The sequence below is a fragment of the Alosa pseudoharengus genome, unplaced genomic scaffold (genome assembly GCF_046254945.1).
Source record: "Alosa pseudoharengus isolate Yale_2024_CS ecotype anadromous, Long Island Sound unplaced genomic scaffold, YU_APseudo_1.1 YU_APseudo_1.1_scf_16, whole genome shotgun sequence".
Taxonomy (NCBI): Eukaryota; Metazoa; Chordata; class Actinopteri; order Clupeiformes; family Clupeidae; genus Alosa; species Alosa pseudoharengus.
In genome coordinates this window covers 13640775-13665693 of record NW_027468630.1, presented here as the reverse complement: position 1 = coordinate 13665693, position 24919 = coordinate 13640775, and the positions used below count along the sequence as shown (strand labels likewise).

General features: G+C 41.3%; 1 protein-coding gene and 2 long non-coding RNA genes across 6 annotated transcripts; 1 reads left to right on the top strand and 2 right to left on the bottom strand.

Moving 5' to 3' along the window:
- Window positions 1-725: 725 nt before the first annotated feature.
- Window positions 726-7864, top strand: grhpra (glyoxylate reductase/hydroxypyruvate reductase a). The gene is made up of 9 exons (XM_076287135.1): window positions 726-1016; window positions 3013-3143; window positions 3433-3505; window positions 3744-3860; window positions 4304-4392; window positions 5329-5430; window positions 6231-6366; window positions 6454-6584; window positions 7179-7864. The coding sequence occupies exons 1-9, from the start codon at window positions 931-933 to the stop codon at window positions 7298-7300; spliced, it is 987 nt and encodes a 328-aa protein (XP_076143250.1). The 5' UTR covers window positions 726-930; the 3' UTR covers window positions 7301-7864.
- Window positions 7865-10538: 2674 nt separating this feature from the next.
- On the bottom strand, window positions 10539-11626 carry LOC143126200 (uncharacterized). Its single transcript, XR_012987404.1, has 2 exons — window positions 11448-11626; window positions 10539-10671 (listed from the first exon to the last, which is right to left on the bottom strand). It is a non-coding gene; the product is annotated as an uncharacterized LOC143126200 (long non-coding RNA).
- A 9058-nt stretch (window positions 11627-20684) lies between these two features.
- LOC143126199 (uncharacterized) lies at window positions 20685-23927 on the bottom strand. Of its 4 annotated transcripts, XR_012987401.1 has the most exons (5): window positions 21962-21986; window positions 21812-21868; window positions 21521-21727; window positions 21326-21430; window positions 20685-21163 (listed from the first exon to the last, which is right to left on the bottom strand). It is a non-coding gene; the product is annotated as an uncharacterized LOC143126199 (long non-coding RNA). The 4 variants fall into 4 exon arrangements; XR_012987403.1 differs by lacking the exons at window positions 21812-21868; window positions 21962-21986 and adding an exon at window positions 23902-23927 and having other exon boundaries at window positions 20689-21163; XR_012987402.1 differs by lacking the exon at window positions 21812-21868 and having other exon boundaries at window positions 20689-21163; window positions 21962-21982.
- Window positions 23928-24919: the final 992 nt, after the last annotated feature.

The window sequence follows — 24919 nt, the reverse complement described above, 5'->3', positions numbered from 1 at the left end:
AGGGGGTCAAATAAATCTATAATACATAATAACATTCAAATAATATTAATAATAATAATACAAAAGTACAATGAAAAAATAATCATTCTTCTCATTGCATCACTGTATTTATTCTATCGCTATAGGCCTTTCATATCCTGACTGGCAACATCACAGCATGGGATGGTAATAGCACCGCCCATGACCGCAAAGCTCTGCAAAGACTGGTCAGGTCAGCGCAGCACATTACAAAGACTGAGAGTTACCAACCTTTACAGGCAGCACTGCAGGAGAAAGACCAAGTGGATCCTTGCTGATCCCAGCCACAGTCTCTTCACCCTCCTACCATCTGGTAGAAGGTACAAGAACATTCAGACCTGTACTAGCAGATACAGAGACAGACAGACACACACACACACACACACACACAGAGGTGCCCCCCCCCCCCCACACACACACATTTATAAACCACACACGCTTGAACATGCTCACACACTCAGAAGCGAACACACACATACATATACACTCACACAAGTTGTTATTCTACTATTTTATTTATTAGTAGAATAATTAATGCCAGCTCAACTTAATGAAAACTCATTAAGTTGAGCTGGCTCTTGAGCATATAATATATTTCATTACTGATAAATCCTTTTATGAGAACATGGCAATAAACTTAAACTTGAACTTGAACTATTTTTCAACACTCTGACGTCATTCCAATGCGCCAACAGATCACCCGACACGTCATGCGAATGGGGACTAGTCAAAGGGACTTCGATTAATAGTTTCTATCTTCCCTTCTGGTGCTGTTGTTGCACACTATCATTAGCTTGACCTTTTCGACTAAGAGCCTGACTGCCCTTGCACGGTGCGGCTGGGAAAGGCACCAAGTTTGTACTTCGTTATCCGTTTTATTTGCACTATCATTGAGATTGAGCGTTTTGCAGAATGCAGGGTGCACAGCAACTCATGAAGGTGTTCGTTACCAGGCGTATTCCACAGGAGGGGGTGAAAATACTTAAACAAGCAGGAATGTATGCAACTTTGTTTTCCTTCTTTTGCAACCTTTGCGTTCCTTCTTTTGCAACCTTTGCGTATCATCTAGGCCAGTGGTCCCCAAACTACGGCCCGCCACCTCATTTTAGGTGGCCCCCCAAAACATGTCCGTAGTATATAGGATCCGGCCTGCACGGGAGTACGACATCGTCAAACCTCCGTAATTTCCCCCATTCATTCTCTATGGCGAGTCTTAAAGGGGTGGTTCAGGATTTTGGACATAGGACCTCATTTCCAAGTAAGCAAGTGTGATATTTATCAGTGGAGACCGTTTTCAACACGTTTCATCCAGTCCTTCTAATTGCAGAGTTCCCAGGTGCTAGACTAGCGGAAGTCAACGGTATGTGCTAGCCTGCCACTAAAAACAGTCTTACCCACTCCAAAGTACACCCGAGGCAAATAAATTATAACGCCAGACTATCGATGTAAATGTCTGTTTTGATAGTGTTATTTCTAACGTTATTCTATCCTTGCATTTCAACGATCGCATTACATTTTGATGGACTAGTTTCTTAGCAGCGGCAGAATTATACTTGCTCCGGTTAGTACTGCGCCGAAAAGTAAACAGTAAAGCGCACTCCAATGGGGATACCTAGTAGTAGCCTTGGTAATATCAGTCCGCTGCTGAGATGCAAAATGACTACTACCAACTTCAGGGATCAAAGTATAACTATTGCAACGCGATGCGAGGGTAGTTGTATTTCTCACACTATTCTATCAACACAGACATTTACATCGATTGTCTGGAATTTGCCTCGGGTGTGCTTTGGAGTGGGTAAGACTGTCTTTAGTGGCAGGCTAGCACATACCGTTGAATTGCGCTAGCCTAGCACCTGCGAACTCTGCAATTAGGACTGGATGAAACGTGTTGAAAACGGTCTCCACTGATATATATCACACTTGCTTACTTGGAAATGAGGTCTTATGTCCAAAATCCTGAACCACCCCTTTAACAGTACACATGTAATACTCTTTTTGTCCACTGGTGGTTGTTTTGGCGCTGTTTCGCGTTTGCCATCGAAAACGGAATGAAATGTATAGTAGGCCTACCTGCAAACAATGTAAGAGGCCTCTGCTGACTGCATCAGTGCTCAAAGTATTCTAAACATTTATCAATTAATTGTTAATAACTAACTAACTTCTATTCAAGTCATAATTCTGGAACTTTCTGGTATAATTATTTATATTTTTTATTCACTCGTTCAAATGTTCATACAGAGTTCACAAAGTTCTCATCAGGTGAGTGAAAGTTAGAATGATGGTCATTTCAGATGTTTCTGCCACCACTTCATAAAAGTCATAGTTTGAGAACTTTAAATTATTTGTAGGATATTGCTTGTTCACAACTTGAGCTGTGTATGCAAAGTTCAGAGTTCAAAATATACTTTTGGGACTCCCTGCTTATAGTTTTGAGAATGCTATTATTAGTATTATTTCATTTGAGCTACATTTTACACTGATATGGCATGATGGCAATATAAACACAGATAACAATGGTATTAAATTGCAATAGCCTATAGATTAAATGTAATGGAATATTCAACTAAGGTAGACTGCTTTTGTTCACAGCACTAAGCTATTTATGGTTACTGATATACTCCGAGTCTCTGGCCCTCTCTTAGAGCCAGGCATAGTGAGCTGGTCCTCGGAAGAAAAAGTTTGGGGACCACTGATCTAGGCATTGCGCATTGCTTGTTCGCAGTGGAGAGTAACCGAATAGTGTGGCCTGCAATTTTACAGTTATCAATGCACACTTTTACAGTTCAATGACACTGGACACTCAGGAGTTCCACTCTGAACGACTCGCACTGAGCATATCTATCTATGTCTACCTGTTTGACCTTTAGGATACATTACTTGGCAGCAAGGCATGCTCGTACACTTGGTCATTTTAAACATGTTGCGTATTTGCAACATGTGTGCTTTCGTCCCTCCACGATTTCATGTGTTCCCCCTTTTTGCCATGGCAACCAGGTGTAACCTCTCCGTGTGGGACTCTGACGAGCCAGTGCCCCGAGCTGAACTTCTAAACGGTGTGTCCGGTGCGCACGGCCTCGTCTGTCTCCTCTCTGACCGGATTGATGCGGAAGTTCTTGATGCTGCAGGTAGGGCAAACATCTTATTTTGGCCTATGTCTTTAAAACCGCTGGGTTGCTGTGCTGGGTTATTATTTTGATTGATGCAAGGTTGTTGATGCTGCGGGTAGGGCATATATCCTTTTTTATGCCTTTAAAACCGATGGGTAGTTGTTGTGCTGAATTATCTTGAATTAACAATTGAGCAATGATTGGTCCAGTTGACAGAGTAGGTTTTGACAACATAAATTGAAAACTGCCAAGTGAATAATTGACAATGACAAAATTGATGGGTCAACGTTGTTGTCATGTCATGCAGGTCCCAACTTGAAGGTGATTAGTACCATGTCCGTGGGATTTGATCATCTCTCTATTGACGAGATCAAGAAACGGTGAGGTCCTGCTCCTGTATGTGAACTGCTTATGCACTGACAGTGCATGCTCTGTGATACTGCATGTGCATCTCAACTGATATCTCAACTCAGCCTGCATTTGAACTAGTTATGATTTTTTAGAGAGTAAACTACTCAAGCAAGTGCAATACCATCAGAAATTAACTTTGCTTTGCTACACAGCTATGAGTAGGTTGATGATACAAACTCTAATGTCATAGCAACTCATGTGCTACAGTGGGATTCGAGTTGGCTACACTCCAGATGTTCTCACTGATGCCACAGCTGAGCTCACCGTTGCTCTGCTCCTGGCTACTGCCCGTCGGTTGCCAGAGGGTGTGAACGAGGTCAAAAGGTCAGCGCCTACATCTTATGCATCCATCCCATCCCACCACATCCATCCCATCACATCCAAACCACCACATCACATCTATCCCATCACATCCCACCACATCACATCCATCCCATCACATCCATCCCATCACATCCCACCACATCACATCCATCCCACCACATCCATCCCACCACATCCATCCCACCACATCCATCCATCCCATCACATCCATCCCATCACATCCCACCACACCACATCCATCCCACCCCATCCATCCCATCACATCCATCCCATCACATCCATCCCATCACAGGGGCCAACAGTATAGGGACTCCTCTCTGTCTCCTAACTGAAGCCGAGGGAGGGCGAAGTAGCTAATTTTGGAAAAGGCCTGTGTGTTTGGGGGCCTGGGTGTCTGTTTGCCTGGGTAGTTCTGACCTCCTCTGTGTCTCTTCCTTCTCCAGTGGGGGCTGGAGCACGTGGAAGCCTCTGTGGCTGTGTGGATATGGCCTATCAGGCTCCACAGTGGGAGTCATTGGACTGGGCCGCATAGGTATAAGTTGCAACTAGCCTTCTGTAAATGTGTTTTCATCATTTTACAGGCATCCTATGCAAGATACCTACTGTAATATAACTCTTACTGTAACTATCCTACTGTGATATAACAGATCCTAATGTAACTATTATCCTACTGTAATATAACAGATCCTAGTGTATCTACAGTCTGTTATATAACAGATTCTAGTGTAACTACTCTCATATATAACAGATCCTAGTGTAACTGTTATCCTACTTTAATATAACAGATCCTAGTGTAACTACACTCATATATAACAGATCCTAGTGTAACTACTGTAATATAACAGATCCTAGTGTAACTACTATTCTACTGTAATATACGAGATCCTAGTTTAACTACTGTCCTGCTGTAATATAACTGCTTCAAAGTCATTTTAGAGAACCAGCCTTACAACTTTACTCTTATCTCCCCCAAACTGGAGAATCACAAATTGCTTTACAGCAATTGTGCAAAAACTCACTATTTGTATGAAATTGTGTAATATTACCTTGTCAGTTGAGATGGCTCTTCGCAAAATCACCTTTGCCAGTTTGTAAACAAATCCACATGTATACTCTTTTGATCCCATGAGGGATATTTGGTCTCTTCATTTATCCCAATCCGTGAATTAGTGAAACACCCTCAGCACACAGTGAACACACAGTTAGGTGAAGCACACACTAATCCCGACGCAGTGAGCTGCCTGCTACAGCGGCGCTCAGGGAGCAGTGAGGGGTTCGGTGCCTTGCTCAAGGGCACTTCAGCCATTCCTACTGGTCGGGGTTTTAACCGGCAATCCTCTGGTTACAAGTCCGAATAAAGCGAATGGCTGATTAATATTTTGTAGCAAGTGTAAGGCTGAATCAACCCTCAGTTATGTCAGACTGGTTGTCAGTGTGATTGACAGTGCTGTGTTGTCTTGTTGTGAAGGCTTGGCCATAGCCAAACGTCTGATGCCCTTTGGGGTGAAAAAGCTGCTGTACACTGGCAGAGCGGCCAAGCCAGAGGCCAAAGAAGTGGAAGGAGAATTTGGTAAGCTGGGAAATTATTCAGTTGGGAACATCAAGCACAGTAATGGACTCTATGCAGGACTCCATACTGTGCAATCAACTTCCTGTTTACACTGTACACAGTAGGCTATGACAGAAAATGACAGATTACTAGCCTGTCAGTTTTAATATAGTAGACTATTTCTAATTGAACAACATAGCTAAAGTTATCTAACCAGTTCAGTAACATCATTTGCTTAAGGTTAAGAACATTTTAAACCCTTTTCCTAAGGGAGTGGTACGCAACATGTTTACAAAGTCGGTCTATATTACCATGAGATGAGGTCCTGAAGACAATGATTATAGAAAAAAGCCATATTTCTCAATGTTTTAACAGAAACAGGAAGTTGATATGCCAGTACAAGTGAATCCAAAATGGAGTCTTGCATAGAGCCTATGGCCTGTGCAGATTGCATGATTTTATGTCTTCAGTGATGGTCTTTTACGATTGACCATGTCATAGGTGATCATAGACACATAAGTTATTGCTGCATCTTGGTCGGGAGATTAGCCACATTACGATTATGTAGTTTAATTGGAAATTTGACGGCTACGACAAAATCGCTGCAAAATGGGGCTAAAATTGTGTAATCTGCGCAGGCCATAAGACGATTGCATTTCAGAAAAGGAAAGGTAATGAAAGGAGAGGAAGTAGTTTAAGGAAACAGGAAACCATGTCAGAGGATGGTGATGCTATAGTTTACATATATGCGCATGAATGTGTACGTGTGTATGCATTTAAACACCATGGTCACAGTCCGTCTTTGCCTTTCCTGTTATCAGTGCCTTTGGACGCTTTGGTGGCGCAGAGTGATTTCGTCGTTGTCTCATGTTCCCTAACTCCGGACACACAAGGCCAGTGTGACAAAGCCTTTTTCAGCAAGATGAAGAAGACCGCCGTCTTCATCAACACCAGCAGGTGACGGGCAAACTCAGATAGGGCAGTAGACTCATCAGTGATTTGGTTGTGGCTTGTGGGTTTTAAAGGTTTTTGTGCGCCCCCTAGAGGTGCAGTGGTGAATCAGGAGGACCTTTATGACGCTCTCTCCAGTGGGACGATTGCTGCAGCTGGTCTGGATGTGACCACACCTGAGCCGCTGCCCACTGATCACCCCTTACTGACCCTTAACAACTGCGGTAAGAAGCCCTCCGTCAACCTGCCCTCCATTACCTGCCCTCCATTACCTGCCCTACATTACCTGCCCTCCATTTCCTGCCCTACATTACCTGCACTACATTAACCTGCCCTCCATTACCTGCCCTCCATCAACCTGCACTACATTACCTGCCTTCCAACAACCTGCACTTCATTACCTGCCCTCCATTAACCTGCCTTACATCAACCTGCACTACATTACCTGCCCTACATCAACCTGCGCTCCATCAACCTGCACTTCATTACCTGCACTACATTACGTTTAATCTAAATGCTACATTACGTTTAATCTAAATGCTGTTAAATCAGCATCGTTATCAAGAGCCTCCTTCCTTGATCATCACCCCCTGAAGTTTCTGAAGGATTATGTTTTACACATTCAGTTTTACCCATTACCCCCCAACACCCAAAACAACACTCTCTCTCACACACACACACACTCAAAAAACAACAACAGCAACAAACATATGCTCTATATCGTTATCATGGTTCTATGTGAAAACACTGATGTGTGTGTGTGTGCTACTGTGTTATCATTAATATTTATGTATTCTCTCTCTTCTTGCTCCCACAAGTGATCCTGCCTCACATTGGGAGTGCCACTTATGCCACCCGGGGCATCATGGCAGAACTGACCGCCAATAACCTACTGGCAGGTCTTACGGGAGCTGCCATGCCCACCGAACTGAAGATCTAGTGTCTGCTGCTATACCTTCATCTGGCCTCTGGCCAGTCAAAACAGTGCCATCTGTTTGCTGAGGCAAACCTGAATGTCTGGACCTCGATATAAGGGTCTGTTTAGAACACATCTTTTGGAAAGATAATTCTTTAACTTGAACTTGAACATATCTAGAAATTAAACTAAGAACTAAAGCTAAGAATGATTCAGATAGCCAATATTATAGATCTCTTGATATGGGCCTTAATAGTGTATTTGCACAAAGTGGTGACATCTTACATTGTTGATTTTGAAGATGTTTGTTGTTGATGTTGATTTCATAAGAAGCACTACCATCCATCCATGTGAATTTCTGTTCCTGCTGTGATGGAAACATGGGAGCATGTGCATAAGAGCCACTTACCGTGACCTACTGGATACGAGACTGGGAATTTACTAACCCTTAAAGAACTAACCGTAAAGAACTTGAAGATACACACATAATGCAGCAGCATCCACAACACTCCTTGTGCCAGTGGTCACTCCCCTCTGTACTTACTGTTTATTTGTAGAGCTTAAATAAAATATTTTCAAAACATTTAATCATGATATCTTTCTCTCAGTTTCATTGTACAGCAAGATTCTAAAAAGTGCAACCGAAATCTCTTAGTCAAGGGATTGTTTTGCGAATGTCATGTCAAGCAAACTGAATGCTGATGAGTCAGTGGTGCTGTCAACGTTGCTACCTCTGATCTGCTCTGTCAGCGAAGAAAATAAACAAATGAATAATATCTGAATAACACTGCTGGTTATTCGAATATTAGAAATTATTTGTACGCACACCGCTAGTGTGTGTGTGTGTGTGTACAGTGGTTAAAGTGGGATATGGCAGGTGGGGGAACCCTGAAATCCAGTGTCTGCAACGGGGAAAAATGACTCACCGTTGGACAACATATTGAGTATTGTGGTGTAGCAATACTTTTTGGACAAGAATTGCTACCTTTTTGGTCACCTCTGTACACACGAAAAATTAACTCCCCATTTATTTTAACAATATGCTAAATTCATCAAAGGCATGTATGTGTACTTGTTTGTGTGTAAGCATATTTTTGTGTGTGTTAGGGGTGTGCACGGATAGTGGAATAATCGGATAAACTGTTGAAGATGTACTATTTGAACATTAATATCCCTATTCCGTTTTTCTAAAACTCACATAATTAGCATAGCATAATTTAGCATAAGACAGCCTGGCATAGCATAGATGTCACGATATGGTAGAAGTTCTGTTACCACTTCACTGTTAATTAAGTTAGAGTCTTGCAGTCACAATAAACAGTGGATATGAGAAATTTTCCAGTTTCTTTGTTCTGTTTGTGTAATATGTTTGTGAGTGTAGCCTACACAATGCAGAGATATCAACAGGAAATAAAAAGAGACCACGGAATTCAGAGTCTAGTGAAGGACTGTTATTGCATTGCTGGAGATGGAACTCACAGTCTAGTGAAGGACTGTTATTGCATTGCATTGCTGGAGACGGAACTCACAGTCTAGTGAAGGTTATTAGAATATTATAAATTATTTGTATGCACACCCCTAGTGTATGTGTGTCCGTGTATGTGTGTGTGCGCGCGTCCGTGTTTGTGTGTGTATGTCCGCATGCATGTGTGTATGTACTTATTTTGTGTAAGCGTGCTTGTGTTTGTTTGTGTGTGAGTGTGTGTAAGTATACATGTTGTCTGTATGTTCCTATGTTGTGTCCTTGGTAAATCTGAAGGCAAACCTGTAACTGTGTGTGTGTGTGTGTGTGTGTGTGTTGTGTGTCACTGTCATTTGTAAATGTCTCTTACTCCCCTATACTCAGCTGTGTGTCCATGAAGAGTGACCAGTCCATGGATCATCCAATGAGATTTGGAGGAGGAGACTCTACTACTGACCATTGAGTCACATATCCACCCAAAGCCATATGGCCACTATCATAAGTTTGGTCAGAGTGTGTGTGTGTGTGTGTGTCTTTATGTGTGTGTGATTTGTGCTTGGTAAAGCTGAGCGAGTTTCATGCTTTTGCAGCCTATGCACTGTGTAGTGCAGTTTGTACACATTGTTTCAAGAAATGCACTTTCTGTTGTGTACCACCGGGTGCATGACACTTTCCGCCAAATAACTCGGAAACTTTTGCGCCCAAGATGACAAAATTGTTGTGGTATGTTGGCCTTAAGGAGCCGCATTAACCCAGCCCAGCAAGACTAGTGAAAGACATAAATGCAAAAAGGACAAAGCACAGGCAGGGTTGTCCTATACGCATGCACATACTGAATTGCAAGAGTAGAAGATGGAGGGAAATCATAAACAATTTTTATTTATTATCTGTTAAGAGAACATGCAGGACTGAGTGGCGGTCATATTATGTACCAGATCCAGTGCATGGGCCCTGACACCGCTGCAGCCTATCAGCACTTACCTGCTAATGTAGAAAATCACCGATCAGCACTTACCTGCTAATGTAGCAAAGCACCGATCAGCACCAATCAGCATTTCCCTGCTAATGTAGCAAAGCACCAATAGGTGAGTTTAAGAAACGTGAATGGACAAAACAGAGAAACAACTTTTAAAGTGGCGCCTCTGTCTTTCATATCCACTATGAGGGAACATTTAGGATTTCGGTACAAGCTGAAGAACGTAAAGTTTAAACAAACAAAGTAGGCCTACAGCCCACAAGCATTACAATGCAGTGGACTGGAGTGGACGCTACTATAATGATGTCGCTATTGCCCGCCCCAGCCTCTGCTCCCCCTACGGGCCGCCTGTAGTTTCCCATGGTGGCCACGCGGTCGGGCATGTTCCTAGACATCTTTTTGACACACCGCACTGCAAACCACTTCCACTCACCTACACATGACTGACACGCACACTGTAAAAAGTTTAACGTAAAATTTACAGCAACTTGCTGGCAGCAAATAACCAGCAAGTTGCTGTATTTCACTCTACAGTACACCTACTGTATATGAAATCACAGTACCTATGCCTGATACTGTAAATGCAAACTACAGTAGTACTACCAGTGCTGTAATGTATACAGCATTGAATTGTCTACCGTATTTTTAATCACAGTACTTATGGATCATACTGTAACTAAGTACAGTAGTAATACCAGTGCTGTAATATTATATACAGTAATTTTGGGAAATTCATATCCTGCTTTATCTACAGCCAGGATAAATTTGGCTAGGCCTATGTATGGTTTAGGCTACACAAACTTGCATAAATAACCATTGACAACTTGTTATCAGTTTGAAAAGCAAGTACATTTATTCACTTTTTTCCGTTTAGAAATTCTCGTGTGCTGCATCCTAACGTTAGACCAACGGTTGCAGTCAGCCTGATCCACCACCAGTAGCAGAGTGAAGCAGCACCTAGCAGAAATAGAAGAAGAAAAGATAAATAGTGTTAGATAACAATGTTCAACTGAAACTGAAGGCTACTTACAAGTGAAACTTTAGAATAATCATTTATATATATATACTGTATGTTTTTTGAGTTTACTGTCAAAATGCCAGGCTGAAGATGGTGTTAGCATAACTCAGTTTCGCAAGGTATATTTAACGTTAGCCAGCTGGGTGAGCTCATTGATGATGTTTGCTTGCAGCAACAGCCATTCGCGCTGTTCGTCCGAACAACGGTTAATGATAGTCAGATGTGACTTAAAGTTAACTTATATCAATATTGCTAAAGTTCGCCTATTAAACTCACAAAACCGTACATGATTACGGGGAGTTAACGTTACATAAGTCAGCTAAACCTCCACGTTAACGTTAACCAGCAGCACATCATCTTCAGCCTAACATTTGTGACAGTAACATACTAGGCCTAGCACTACTAGTGAATGTTTTATATAAATGATATGAATATAATAAACTGTAACTTACTGAGAACTAAGGTAGGCCTAATATAAATGAGACTGCCATAACGTTAACGTAACATAAAACATTAACGTTAATGCCACCGTCACAGCAACAGCAACTATGATAGCTAGCCTAACGTTAGCTGCTACTTACTTAGTTGATCCAACAAGCATGGATGAGTTGTAAGTTAGACAGTACAACGTACATAGACTGTACACATGCCCGAATTTAATGTAGTACACTTTCACAATGAAACATTAACGTTACATAAATAAATGCTTGCTTACCATTAAGGTGGAGCTGCGAACTTGTCAGAGTGCTGAACACCGTTGGTCTGACTGACTGAACTGTTGCTCAAAAATGATCTCCCGCCGGACAGTTCAAACGTCGTCGCGCGGTGCACGTTTCAATCACCACGTCAAAATTTCCCAGTAAACCATAAATCCATGACTTTTCAATATCTTTTCAAAATTATGATTTGGATGGAAAATCAACATAATATCAATGTCACCTTGCTATCTGGGAGCTTAACTTTGTATTTATGTGCAAAAAGAAAACAGAAAACCCCAACTGATTTTCCGCCATGTTTTTTCAAAATTTTCAAAAAGCTGACAAGTGAGGGAGGAGTCAGATTTATTACTGTGTTATGATTCGCAGCAAATTTTTATTACTGTAGTTTGACCATTTTTGACCATAATTCATAGCGAAACCACAGCAACATACTGTATTCACAAATACAGTACACATTTTCCCCAAAAACAGCAGTGATGCTGTGAAAATCACGGAATCTTGTTACAGTGCATCCACACACTTAAGTTCCACCCCCTAGAAATTTCCTTTATTCTAGTTTAAATAAATATAATTTATTTAGAATTGGAATCTGTTGTCAGCCTCTTTTGTGTTGTGCCGTGAGCCGGGCGTAACAGCTGCCAAGACACATGTCTCTCAAATGTATCTAAAGTGAAATTACACATGGCTTTTTAAGTTTAATGAGTTCCTCCAGGCCCACCTTCTTTCCATGTTTCGTCGAAATCGGCCAGTAGCTTTGCGTCCCTATAGATAAACTAACAAAACCGCACCAAAAACACGATTAATATCTCCCAGATAGGTTAATAATAAAATCTGAAGAGTCACATTAGCGGGTGTATTTGGTTACTGTCTTTTACGTAGTCGGTTATATTCAATAATATCAGTTATAATGTCCCCTCCATACACATTTAGGCAAGGCAAGGCAATTATGTCCCGTTGATACACATTACGGCAAGGCAAGGCAATCCCCTCAATACACATTTAGGCAAGGCAAGGCAAATCAAGGCAATCATATATACATTTCTTACCAAGCCAGTTCAATGCGCTTTACACCATCAGTGAGTGAAGAAAGTCCGCTACACCAATAGCTCCAAATATAATTTAATGTGACGTTTCGGGTGTTAGCCCTTCATCAGACACCCGAAACGTCACATTAAATTATATTTGGAGCTATTTGTGTAGCGGACTTTCTTCACTCATTTTGTATTGCCCTTTTCGTCCAGCACCCAACTTTACAATTTGGATGTGCGTGCTTTATTGTTATCTTTACGCCATCATAACATCATCAGGCAACATCACCTCAGCTCTCTCCACTGAGAGTCGCACAAAGCGATTGAAAACTAGGCCTAGTCAGTCACCCTGCCTTTTTTGTCTATAGGCAAAGTATAGTTAATTGTTTAACTCTGTGGGGGGATTTTTTTATATTAAAATACCGGAACCGTACCGTTATCGTGGCCCAAAAACCGTTGATACATACTGAACCATGGGCACACTGTTCAGTTGCATTCCCATCACTTACCTACTTACTATCTTATGAACGGCAGATTTTTTAGCAGCTTTCAAGTCAGCGTTATACAGTTGTAACCAGGATTTGAATTTCACCATTCTGGGGGCAAGGCCACTTGGCCTTCAGTTGGGCACATAGGCCACATGTCAGGGCACCAAGGCCAAAGTTAACTATAGAGTAGTAGGCTATAAAAATGATCAAAGTTGTATTTAGCCTATTCACTGCAGTAGACCTGCATCACTGTATGAAACATTACAAAAACATGAAACATGACATATTACATAGAACTGTAAATCATCTGATCATCTAGATAGATAGATAGATAGATAGATAGATACTTTATTGATCCCCAAGGGGAAATTCAAGGTCTCAGTGGCATACAGACATCACACACACATTCACTAACAGCAGAAAAAAGTAATTAAAAGTATATAATATAAAAAACATAACTAAGCAATAAGGACAATAGAAGATAAAGAATATACTAAAATACAAATTATACTTACATTATTACACTTAATCTAAATCAATCTAAAAACAGTATCCACATAGTGGGTGATTAATCAAGAGGTGCTTGCAATGACTTCTGGTTAATGGTTATAAATATACTGTGTGTAAAACATATTATAATAACGACGATTAATAATGACAATAAATAATAACGATTACTTCTATAAAGTGTGTGTATGTGTGTGTGTGGCCGTTTTCAATTTGTTTTACTAATGCATACGCACACGTGTCAAACTTCCTCTTCTCTCTCTCTTTCTCTCTCTCTCGCTCTCTCTGGGTGTACACAATTCTGGGCTCATTTGAACGTTCCAGAGACCGACTTGCCTGTGTGTGTCAGTGTAAAAGAGAGTATTCACCAGGATGTGTGTGTTGCTTCCACAGATGAGAGCTTTTACTGGACTTGTCCTACTGTTTACATCGACTTATGGTGTGTGTGTGTGTGTGTGTGTGTAGGCTAGATGTAGTTTTCTAGAAGATGCTATTGCTGTTGGTTGTATACACTGAAAATTCACTCTGCGTGTTTACTAAACACCATCACACACACATGGCAGTTTAACACAAAACAACTAATAAAGCTCATTCATACTGATGTGTTCAAATGATGAGAATGAATCTCCTCTCTTAATGCAGGTCTGGACTCCATGTGTGATGCTACTCAGGATGCTGCATGTTATGGGGCTCTGGGAGGACCTGTGTACCTGCAGCTGATGAGGGACACCAGTGGACATGAACTGAAGCTCTATTATGACAGTGCAGCTGTGTTTAGATTCAGAAAATCCAAGCCAGTGTTCTCTAATGAGTTCAACACCACATCAGTCCTCCAGAGGTGGCAGTTTGTTCCTGATAACGGGACCATGATTATCAACCCTGCAGAGAGGAGAGACGCAGGAACATACAGAGTGCAGATCACTGAGGAGGCAACAGGGAAAACAGTGGGAGATCACACAGTATAGCTGATTATAGAAGGTAAATCACTCCATTTCACCTCTGATGATAACAGATTTAACATCATCATGAAAATCAGTGAGACGTCACACAGTAGATCACTGAAGTTAATTTGGGGCCTAGGCTATTCTAAAGTAATTATACTACTGGTACCTTTACTTTTAAGCTCTTGGTCATTCTTAGGTCATTCAAAGCATTTGCATAATCCTTCTCTCCTCAGCTCCTGTGTCTGATGTGCACCTGTCAATCAGCTGCTCAGCCAATAGGGAGAGGAGTGTAAGGTGCTCCTCCAATGGAGACAGTCCTCAGTTCAGCTGGTCTCTGGATGGGAGGCCTCTGTGTGAAGCTGATGCTGATCTCAGATCAGATAACCAGACTCTCCTGCTGAGGGGGGATGTGATTGGACAACTCACCTGCAGCGTCAGGAACCACGTCAGCAGCACACACACCACCAGACTGATGGAGCTATGCTCTGGTCAGTGACTTCACACCTGAGTGATTTACAGTAATCATGATTACCTCTGTAAGAATTTGTAAAGATTTTGCTAATGACCTTTAAATGCTTGAATGGTCAAGCCCCCAGCTATCTCTCTGACCTATTACATAAATGCTCCCTGTAAGAAATCTCTGACTGCTGACTGTTCTCAAAACCAAATGTAAATGCTTTTGCTGCTACTGCCCCCAAACTCTGGAATAAACCCCACCCCACACATTAGATTAGCCCGTTCTCTAGACCCATAAATACTCTATAGCTTTTAGAGAATGAAATACTAACAGGTGATGCACATAAGTATCTACAGTATGCTTAAAGAATTGATCAGAGAATGTTAAATCAAATAATTTGATATGCTATGATACATTGCTTACTTGTTCATCTGTTGTTACATTACATTTGGCGGATGCATTTTTAGCCAAAGTGACTTACAACAGTGTCGTCCACTATGTGGTATTACAGTATGAGTCTTTGCCATCTGTTAAACACATACATACAGCATGTTTGTCATGGGATTCCTTGGCTGACAACGTCCGGAATTTAAGGCAGGGGTGACTGATCTTTTGAATGGACTCTCCTGTGTTTAGCCTAGCTCGTAATGTTCCTTATAATTGATACTTCTAATGCAGTGTGAATTCGTTCTTTCTGTTTGACATTAATCTAGTTCTTAAAGTTCTTATTAGTTGTTATTATTTGATAGGCCTACTTCTGTTTCAATAACTAATGTTCCGATTGCAAATCATGTGTTGTATGACGTTAGAAATGTTCTTAATGTCCTTGATTCTTAAATAACCCATTGTATTGACCAAGTCATGAGTATGTGCAGAGAGGGTGTAATGATTCAATGATACAATGAGATTATGATACTGTGTGAGGTATAAATGTGTGTGTGATAAACAACTGATTGTCTCTTGGGTGCACAGACTTGCACAGATACATGTCTCTGTATCCTGATTGCCTGATGCTTATGAGACCTCTCTGCGCAAAGATGAAATAAACTACTAACGAGAAAGACAAACCTTATTTCAGACTCAGTCTTTACAGACCTTTAAGCTAAAAATTATTCCACAATGTTTGCGCCCTCTGCTGGAGGGAGTGTTTCAGTCACATATGGTGCTACAGGTGCTGTTTCCTTTCAGGTGCCTCCACCACTGTGTCTGTCACACCAGCTAACCACACCCCCCCCCCCCCCCCCTCTGTGTCTGTCACGCCAGCTAACCACACCCCCCCCTCTGCCCACACAGAGCGTCCAGTCTCAGGTAAGACGGTCATCTCACTGTGCTGCTATTACTGTCATCAGTATCTTTAGGCACTCCAGGTGCTTAATAATGTGAGTGTGCATCATCAGTATCTAGCCTCTTAGCAGCAACACATCCACTAGAGGCTCTAAAATAGGGTGTTAGGAGGCTGTGGTTGGAAAACAAATGGGCATGTCACACACAATGCAACAACTACTGTTTTTATTGATATTATTTGTGATGATGAATGTTGCTGTCTGCAGGAGGTATTTCTCCAGTGTTCATCAGTGTGTGGCTGGCAGAGATCATCATCCTCACATCACTGCTGGTGGGAGATTATTACCTCTACATAAGAAACAGGACCTCACACACTCCAGGTCAGACATTACACACATTATGCAGAATTACACATCTTCATCTTCTCTACACTAGAAACAGGACATCACACACTCCAGGTCAGCGTACACATTACACATTTCATCTTCTGTTTTCTACACACCTGAAACAGACACCTCATCCTCCAGGTGAGCGTTCAGACCTTCTAGAGAGCGGCTAGACTGTTCCTGCACTAAGACGGCTGCAGACTAGATGACAAAAGATGACAACAGCACATGCAACGAATCAGTCTACAAACATTGGTCGTAATGTTATCCAATTGCGTAGAAGTCCGGAATCAGTCAGTAAACATTGGTTGTAGTGTGATCTAATTGTGTGCAGTGAGACTTTCAAACGCATGCTTGGTGCCGCCCCTTGAGTTGGACCATTTTCATCATTATTCATGGCCAGACCCATACCAGGGTCTGGATTTCCAGGCTAGCATCACAGTGCATCACAATGCAACTTTGTCTCAGAGCGTTTTCCTTTTTTGAGGTGGTTAAATTTGGTGTTGAAATTTGGCACACACATCAGGTGTCACGCAAAGCAGTTAGGTACAAGAGCTTGGCCCGGGCGTGGCCCAGGGGCTCAGTAGTGCCCCCTTAGGTGATTGATGCAGTGGTTGGCACATACTTTCAGCTAGACACATCAAATTTGGTAGGTGTGTGTATCTCCCCAAGATGAACAACTTTCGTATGTACAATGCATTAGCCACACCCAACAGGAAGTGAGGTATTTGGGATTTTGTGCGGACTAAAATATGATGAATTGTGATGCTAAAGGAGGTGCTTCCCATCAGTGAAAACACATAAAATTTGGCACACACGTCAAGAGGTACCATGAATACACAGGGGAAAAGCCTTGGCACTGGGCTTGGCCCAGGAACTCCATAGCGCCCCCTTATGTCACTGTGACTTGTAGTTGGCATATAGTTTTAGATACACACACCAAATTTGTTATACAAATATGATCAAATAGAAATGTGAAAGAAAAAAAAACTCACAAGGGGTACACTTAGAGTGACGTATGGTAAGTCTGCATGGCCATTTTCTAAATCTTACGCTGCTTTACGAGAAGACATTTCACATACATACCCTACTAGACAGTAAGCCTGGCTTGACTTACGGCTTGACATGTGACTTGTCATGTGACTTGATATTAACTTGAAATGGGAAACTAGTGAGATTAAATAGGGTGCTGCAGCTGAAAAGAAAAGACACTTAGAAACCCCTCCCATTTGAGTGGGTTCTTGACATCTATAAGTAGCCAGTAATGGTGACACATGTAACATTAGGTTCAGAAAGCATGATTAAAGTAGTACACACTACTCACTGAGTTTTAAGCAGGGCCGTAGTCACCATAGACATTGAGGGGGACGTGTCCCCCCCAATATTCAAATATGACCAAAATGTCCCCCCCAATATTCGGACATAGAAAAATAAAGAAAGAATAAAGCGCTATACTAGGCCTACAGGAAACCAACACGTATCTGAAATGTAGCCTAATCAAACGTAAATAACGCACAAATTCTATGGTTCCAGAGTAGCCTACACCCCTGAGTGGTTTGTCCTGGTGATTTTCCGTTTTTCGTTAGTGGCGTGCGCTATCAAAAGCTTCCATTTAGGCCTACTGCACCCTACTGCGGTGAGGTAGGGCTGTCAACAATATCGCAAAAGCTACTGGTACAATTTTCACAAAACTTCTTGGAAAGGTGTAGCACAGGCTAAGGAAATCCCATACATCAGCCATCACCAAATGGCGGACCGCGGTCCGAGTCCGGACAGTGACGTGATCCTATCCGGACCCAGACCATAATAGCCTAATTTAGATTTTCACGTAAGATTTCAAAGCTGCGCTAAATGTTTAGTTGGTTAGGATAACAGCATTTACTTGAGGAGCTTCAGGAACCATCATTTCGCTTGCTGCTACTCAGCCAGTGAATTCTGATAAAGTCGAGTCAGTGAGTAAAGTAGTAGCCTACTATGGAGAAGAGACGGATAGCCTGAAACGAGCGAGGAGAGGAGACTGGACGAGAAACAATCAGATGGATATCTAAGTTAACGATAAGTAAGTTATTTTCAAATCATCGATTGCTCAAAGAGGAGAAAGCTAGAGAGCGAGAAGAGAGCTTTATATAACGATACGGGGGCAATACCACGCAAAACTGTCACGCCCGTAACGCCAACTAAATATGGATGTGACAGTTTTGCGCGGAATTGCCCTGGACCTCTTCTGTATTCTGAGACAGGCGATTTTAAGCGCCAATTTGAAGCACCTCTACTAGACAAAGCATATATTTTGAGCAAGCATAGGGTAGGCTAGGCCCATTCAACAGTGAACAGTGAGACCACAGAATATTTTACGATTTAAGAAGGCAATATGATAGTGTTGACGAACTGACCGAAGTGTCGGTTAAATAACCCGGTTCGTGTCACTGAGCCGGGAGAATCGAGTGCCAAACGTCAAAAACCGACTCAGTGTTCCTAACATCATTCGTTTTCACATACAGAGCAACACTGGCTTGATTGGCTGTGCTCGAGTGTTCTCGTTACTCTTTCATCGTATCGCGTATTAGCGCCTCTACTGGAGTGGTAGTATAATCAGTCAAACAAACTATGATGAGCCTGCATGGCTCTGGGCCTCATAACCGTGGCTGCCAAACGAGTCAAACAGTTCGCTAGGTTCTCCGGGCCTCGTAACCGTGACTGCCACACGAGTCAAACAGTTCGCTAGGTTCTGGGCAAGTTGTAATCAACCGATCACATAAGCCTTTCTAGTGCAAACTAGATGCTTATGTTCATGGAAATCTTGTCGATGGGAAAGTATTATATCACATACCTACAAATACACATAGGCCTAATGTTATCTTAGTAGTCATGTTAAATAAATGCTTAGAAGTGAATGACTGTAGGCTGCAAGCTGTCACGAGGAGACAGAATGAGACCGAATGTAACCGTGCAACCGCTGTATACCTTTTATCTTGTCTTGGTTCTCGGCATGTTTGATTCATACCATTGTTAGTGCATCGTAGCCTAGATGGATTTATTCATGGCAATTCACACATTATCGATGGGGAAGTAGGCCTACATCTCATATTAGCATACACGTCATATTATCTTAAAGTTATAAAGTGAAATGTTAGAGAAGTGAATGTTGCTGGCTTCATAGTAGCCTCACGAAGACCGTGCCAGGCTGAACGAGACCTTAACCGAGGGTGAGTAATGTTATCAAACGGTCTAGGACTAGGTTCTCGACAAGTTAGTTATTAACCAAGCCTTATTCTAGTATCCTAGATGATTGTGTTCATGGCAATTTACACATTATTGATGGGGAAGTAGCCTACATCACATAAGCTTCAAATAGGCTACACGTTATCTAGGTAGCCTAGTTAAAGTTAAATGTTGCTGGCTTCGTCACGAAGAGACCGCGCATAGCCTACTTACTAAACGAGACCGTAACCGAAGTATAGGCTACCCAGCTAACAATTTATGGTTTCCAAAACGTTCTGGGAACCATAGTTTTTGGTTTCGGAAACGTTAGTTTTTGGTTCCCAAACGTTACCCTAAGGTTAGTTTTTGAGCAAGTTTTGGTTCCCATGGAAAGTTTGCTGAACGTTCCGGAAACGTTAGTTCTTGGTTATATAAAACGTTCCCTGAACGTTCCCCTAACGTTATCTAAAGGTTGCAAACTTTAGAGAACCTTCCCCTAACGTTCCCCAACCGTTGCAAACTTTAAAAAACCTTCCCCTAACGTTCCCTAACCGTTGCAAACTTTAGAAACTTTCCCCTAACGTTCCCTAACTGTTCCCATAACGTTCCCTAACATTTAGGGAACGTTCCCTTCCCTAAATATTGCAACCTTTAGGGAACCCTCCCCTAACATTGCAACCTTTGCATACCAATTACTTTAAACAGCACGAGCAGGAATGCATTATTATATATTAGCAGGAAAGAATGAACAGGCAAAATCGATGGAACTTATAACTTTAATATAAAATTATCAAAAGACAAAAAAAACAATATAAAAGGCCTCACTGTGTGTGTGTGTGTGTGTATATATATATATATATATATATATATATATATATATATATATATATATAAATTAGACTTAGTGTTAGCTAAGTATATTAACATAAGGCATTTGACTTTGGTAGGTGCTACATTCAACAAATAGACACACTGTACAATAGACAACAATATACATTGTGGCAGATACCAACACAATATACAAAGACATAATACCAATACAAGTACACATGGAGTGGGCTGTTGAGTGCAAAGTAATAGTGCAAATGTAGAGTGCAAGACGTATATTGGAATGATAAAGTAAGTAATGTGCAGGTGTGGTCAAAGTGGGGATGACTCCACTTATCCACAGAGTGATAACAGTGCGAAAGAAGCTGCTCCTGTGTGTGGTTGTTTTTGTGTGTAAAAAATACAATTGCTGTAATACAAAAAAATACTATAGCTTTGATAGACAATACTATAGCTTTAATTAAAGAAAAATACAAAAGGTTTAATACAACAAAAAAAAATACAAAAGCTTTAAAAAAATTAAAAAAAAAATAGAGCTCCAGTCCTTCAAGTCCGAGTCGAGTCTCAACAAGATCAGTCCTCAGCTTGCCTAAAAAGAAAAAAAAAAAGTTTGATGTCATACTAAGAATGAACATGTTGAAAAAAACAAGACAAAGTGCCTTACTAACAACCCTTTTTTTCTGATCACAAAAAAGTAGCCTTGTCATGAAATTGCATTTAATTGGAAATGGAAAATTCAAAGCCGCTGTACCTTCAACTGGCACCCAAGGTGAAGAAGGGCGAGTCAAAGTTGACCCATCCAGCACTGGGCGACCGACTGGGCGAGGAGTCACCTCCCTCTGTGTGACGAGTTCTGCTATTTACAACCAAAAAAGTTAAGTTACAATCAAATCCCTTGTCATGAAATTGCATTTAATTGGAAATGGAAAATTCAAAGCCGCTGTACCTTCAACTGGCACCCAAGTCCTGGAGGGAGGGCATTTTGTTCCTCCTCTCCTGCAGCTCAGTGACTGTCGAGCAGGACGACAGCAATATGTCATCGACTGGAGCAGAGGGAGGTGACTGGGAGCTCCTTAAGAGCACGAGCAGCTCATCCATCTTCTCCTCAAATGCGTCCATTCGCTGTGCCATGCGGTAATGGTTGTCCTTATTGCTATGGAAAATGGATGGTGTTAGTTTTAGTTGTTAAATACATTATATACCTGCATATGTGAACAAATTAAGTGAGTGTTCTTACCTCTTATTTCCGTCTCCATGGCCAAGCCACCTCCCTCTGTGTGATGAGTCACCTGTGCTGTTTACAACAAAAAAAAAAAGTTACTTACTCTCAAGTTCCTTGTCATGAAATTGTATTTACTTGGAAATGGAAAATTCAAAGACACTGTACCTTCAACTGGGTCCCAAGATGAAGTGGCAGGCGTTATAATAGACCCATCCAGCTCTGGGCAATGAGCTGGTTGCCTGTGTGGTGTTGACTCATCTAAAAAGAAAGTAAATATGAATATTGGTCAGTTAATTTATGGTAGGTTTCTTGCACATGACATTTGCAAAAGATAAACCTATGCTGTTACATTAAACAATCGCTAAAAAGAAAAACTCACATGCAGGTGGTGGAGGCAGTGACATCTGCTGACCTAATAAAAGGCAGGAAGAGACAAATACATCAGAACAGTAACATGATATGCACTAGGTTAATAAACATGAATGTCAGTAGTTCCATGGTAGGAAATATGACTCAACTGGTTTTCTTAAATAATACATGTATAAATGTTAACTTACAGACAGGGCTTCCAGGCACACGCACCATCCTGGAATGCTTTCTTGCTTGCGGAACGGATTCATCTGAAATAAAAGACCATACAATCTGCACTGATTGCAAAAAGAATATTTGAATTGTGCAAATAATGTAGTCTGTATTTAAGAGGTCTTACCATCACGTGACCATGCACTGCCTTTTGTGGACGCTCGCATCTTCTTCCGCCTCAATGCTAGAAGTGTCCATCAGCCGCTGACATTTTTCCATAGCTTTGGTGTATGAATCTACGTTAAGAGAACAACGTTTTTGTGAGCCAGTAGTAGAGCAAAGCAGTATTTCCATATAGAGAAAACTATTATTGATAGTATTGCAGCAATCAGTCATCTGTACACAACCAGATTTTCTTGACTGGATATTTGGCCCAGCTTTTGACTTGATTTTTGTATTGTAGCCCAGAGAATTTCTAATGGGGAGACACAGCATCCATAGAAATGCATGGGCTTAGTTTGTAAAGCCAGTATGGCAGCTGTGTATAGCCTACTACACACATTCCGCCCCTTCCTGTATGCTTCCCAACAGACCTCTGAAGTTCGCCTACAAAAAGGAACCAAAACTGCCATCTTTGCCTATAAGGAGATCAGGGTGTTAATTTAACCTAACTACCTATGACAAGTTACATTGCAAGTTAGGTCTGGGGTAGCAAAAATCTAAGTTGCTGTCTTAACGTAGGCCTGTTGAAGATCACAGTTAGCCTACCACTCGAAGGCAGAGGACAAACGTGTGTTGAGCAAAATGTCTGCATTTCAGACTTCTTCGTCCCCGGGAGAGTGCAATAATTCTCTCCCCATGTTATTTTCCCATAGCAAAAATTGCAAGATAGGCTACCGGATCTCAGCTTTTTGAAGGCAAAATTCAGAGGTCTATTCACTTGAATCGTCTATCCGATCAACTGTGTTACAAAATGGCCGCCGACAGTCCGATAGCCTATACATTATCAGAGTCAGATTATTAGACATTCTCTGACATTATCTATAGCCATCTCTATGGCTCTAGTGTAGCCTACATATGCAGGACTGTTCAGTAGGCTATACCAACTTAAAAAGTATCACCATCTCAGTATACCCACTTAAAATAGACTAGGATTCATTTGGGGTTGATCACAGTATAGCCTACCCACTAGAGCTAACTAGCCTACATCACAGTAGCCTAGATCCAGCTACATACAGTAGGCCTATATCCACTAGCCTACACCACTGCTGCCGAGTGACTTGCCTAAAAGGACTGACTGTACACTAAAACTAATTAAAAGAAACGGTAGCCTAGTGCTATTATTTGTAACATCAACGTGAGCAGGTTAACACGATGACACAAAACATACAATGCTGCAAAACATAACACGTTGAGAACAGCTCAAACAAAGACGAACGAGCAATGTGCTCTGGTAAATTACAAACTTGGCAGAATCGGAATATAACAAAGCCCTACAAGTGAAAGGACTTAAGGTTAAACCTCAAACTCTTGCATTACAACCACTAGGCCTACATCATGAAACTGTAAAATATTTCACTTACTTTCGTGAGATCGAATTCAAGACGAGTGTAATCCATTCCAAGACTTCTTCCAGCGGCGTTCAAGAATCACGGAATTCAAACAGAGCCCGTTTACGGAAGTCAGGACAAGACTTCAATCGATCACCTGAAAGCAGAGGCGCTGTCTTCCCCCTACTGGCGTGGGGGTAGGCCTACGTGTAAGGGAGAGCCTGTCTGATTGAACTGAAGTGAATTGTGAAATGAAAGAAGTGAATTTTCTTAGTTGTGAAAAGTGTTCTATTGATAGATTTTTGTTTAAAGTTCACCTAATACGTAAAAAAAAGCACAAAAGTATATATTTATTTAGTAAAATTGATATTAGCCTAAAATAAATATTATCTTGATATGATGTTTACCTTACTTAGATTTTATAAGACCAATCATTTGAGTGGATCTAAATCAAGTGACTGCAAACATTTTGTATGTTACTTCAAAAACTGAAATGGAGCTTGTGTTAGTATCGACTATAGCTGTTATTGTCTCCAGTTTCTAAAGCTGATAGAGGCGCAATCAATCACACAATGCCATATAACACATTTAACACGGCATGGAATTGGAATGAATAGAGACGCATTACCATTGACGTCATTGCCACCTATCAGAAGCCTCGAATGCAAATAATGTAAAATGTGTGAATGTAAAATGGTAATGGTAGGCTACAGGAACAAATGAAACATGTTCTGAATGTATTCTAGTGATAGCAGAAAACTATTATAAAAATATTTTATATTTTATTTACCGAAGTATTATTGTTTGTTTAATCCAACGTGAAACTGCAATCGGTTCTGAATGCAGACCAGGCGTCTTCCCCCTACTGGCGTGGGGGTGCACTCAGAACAACCAAAAACAACCAATAACAACTAAACGGGAACGTTGTGTGAAGGTACTGTGCAACCACAGGAGAACGTTTTGGTTGGTTGGTTCCCTTAACGTTTAGGAACGTTAAGAAACCCTTAGGTAACGTTCCCTAACCGTTAGTTTTTGGTTTGGTTCGAACTAC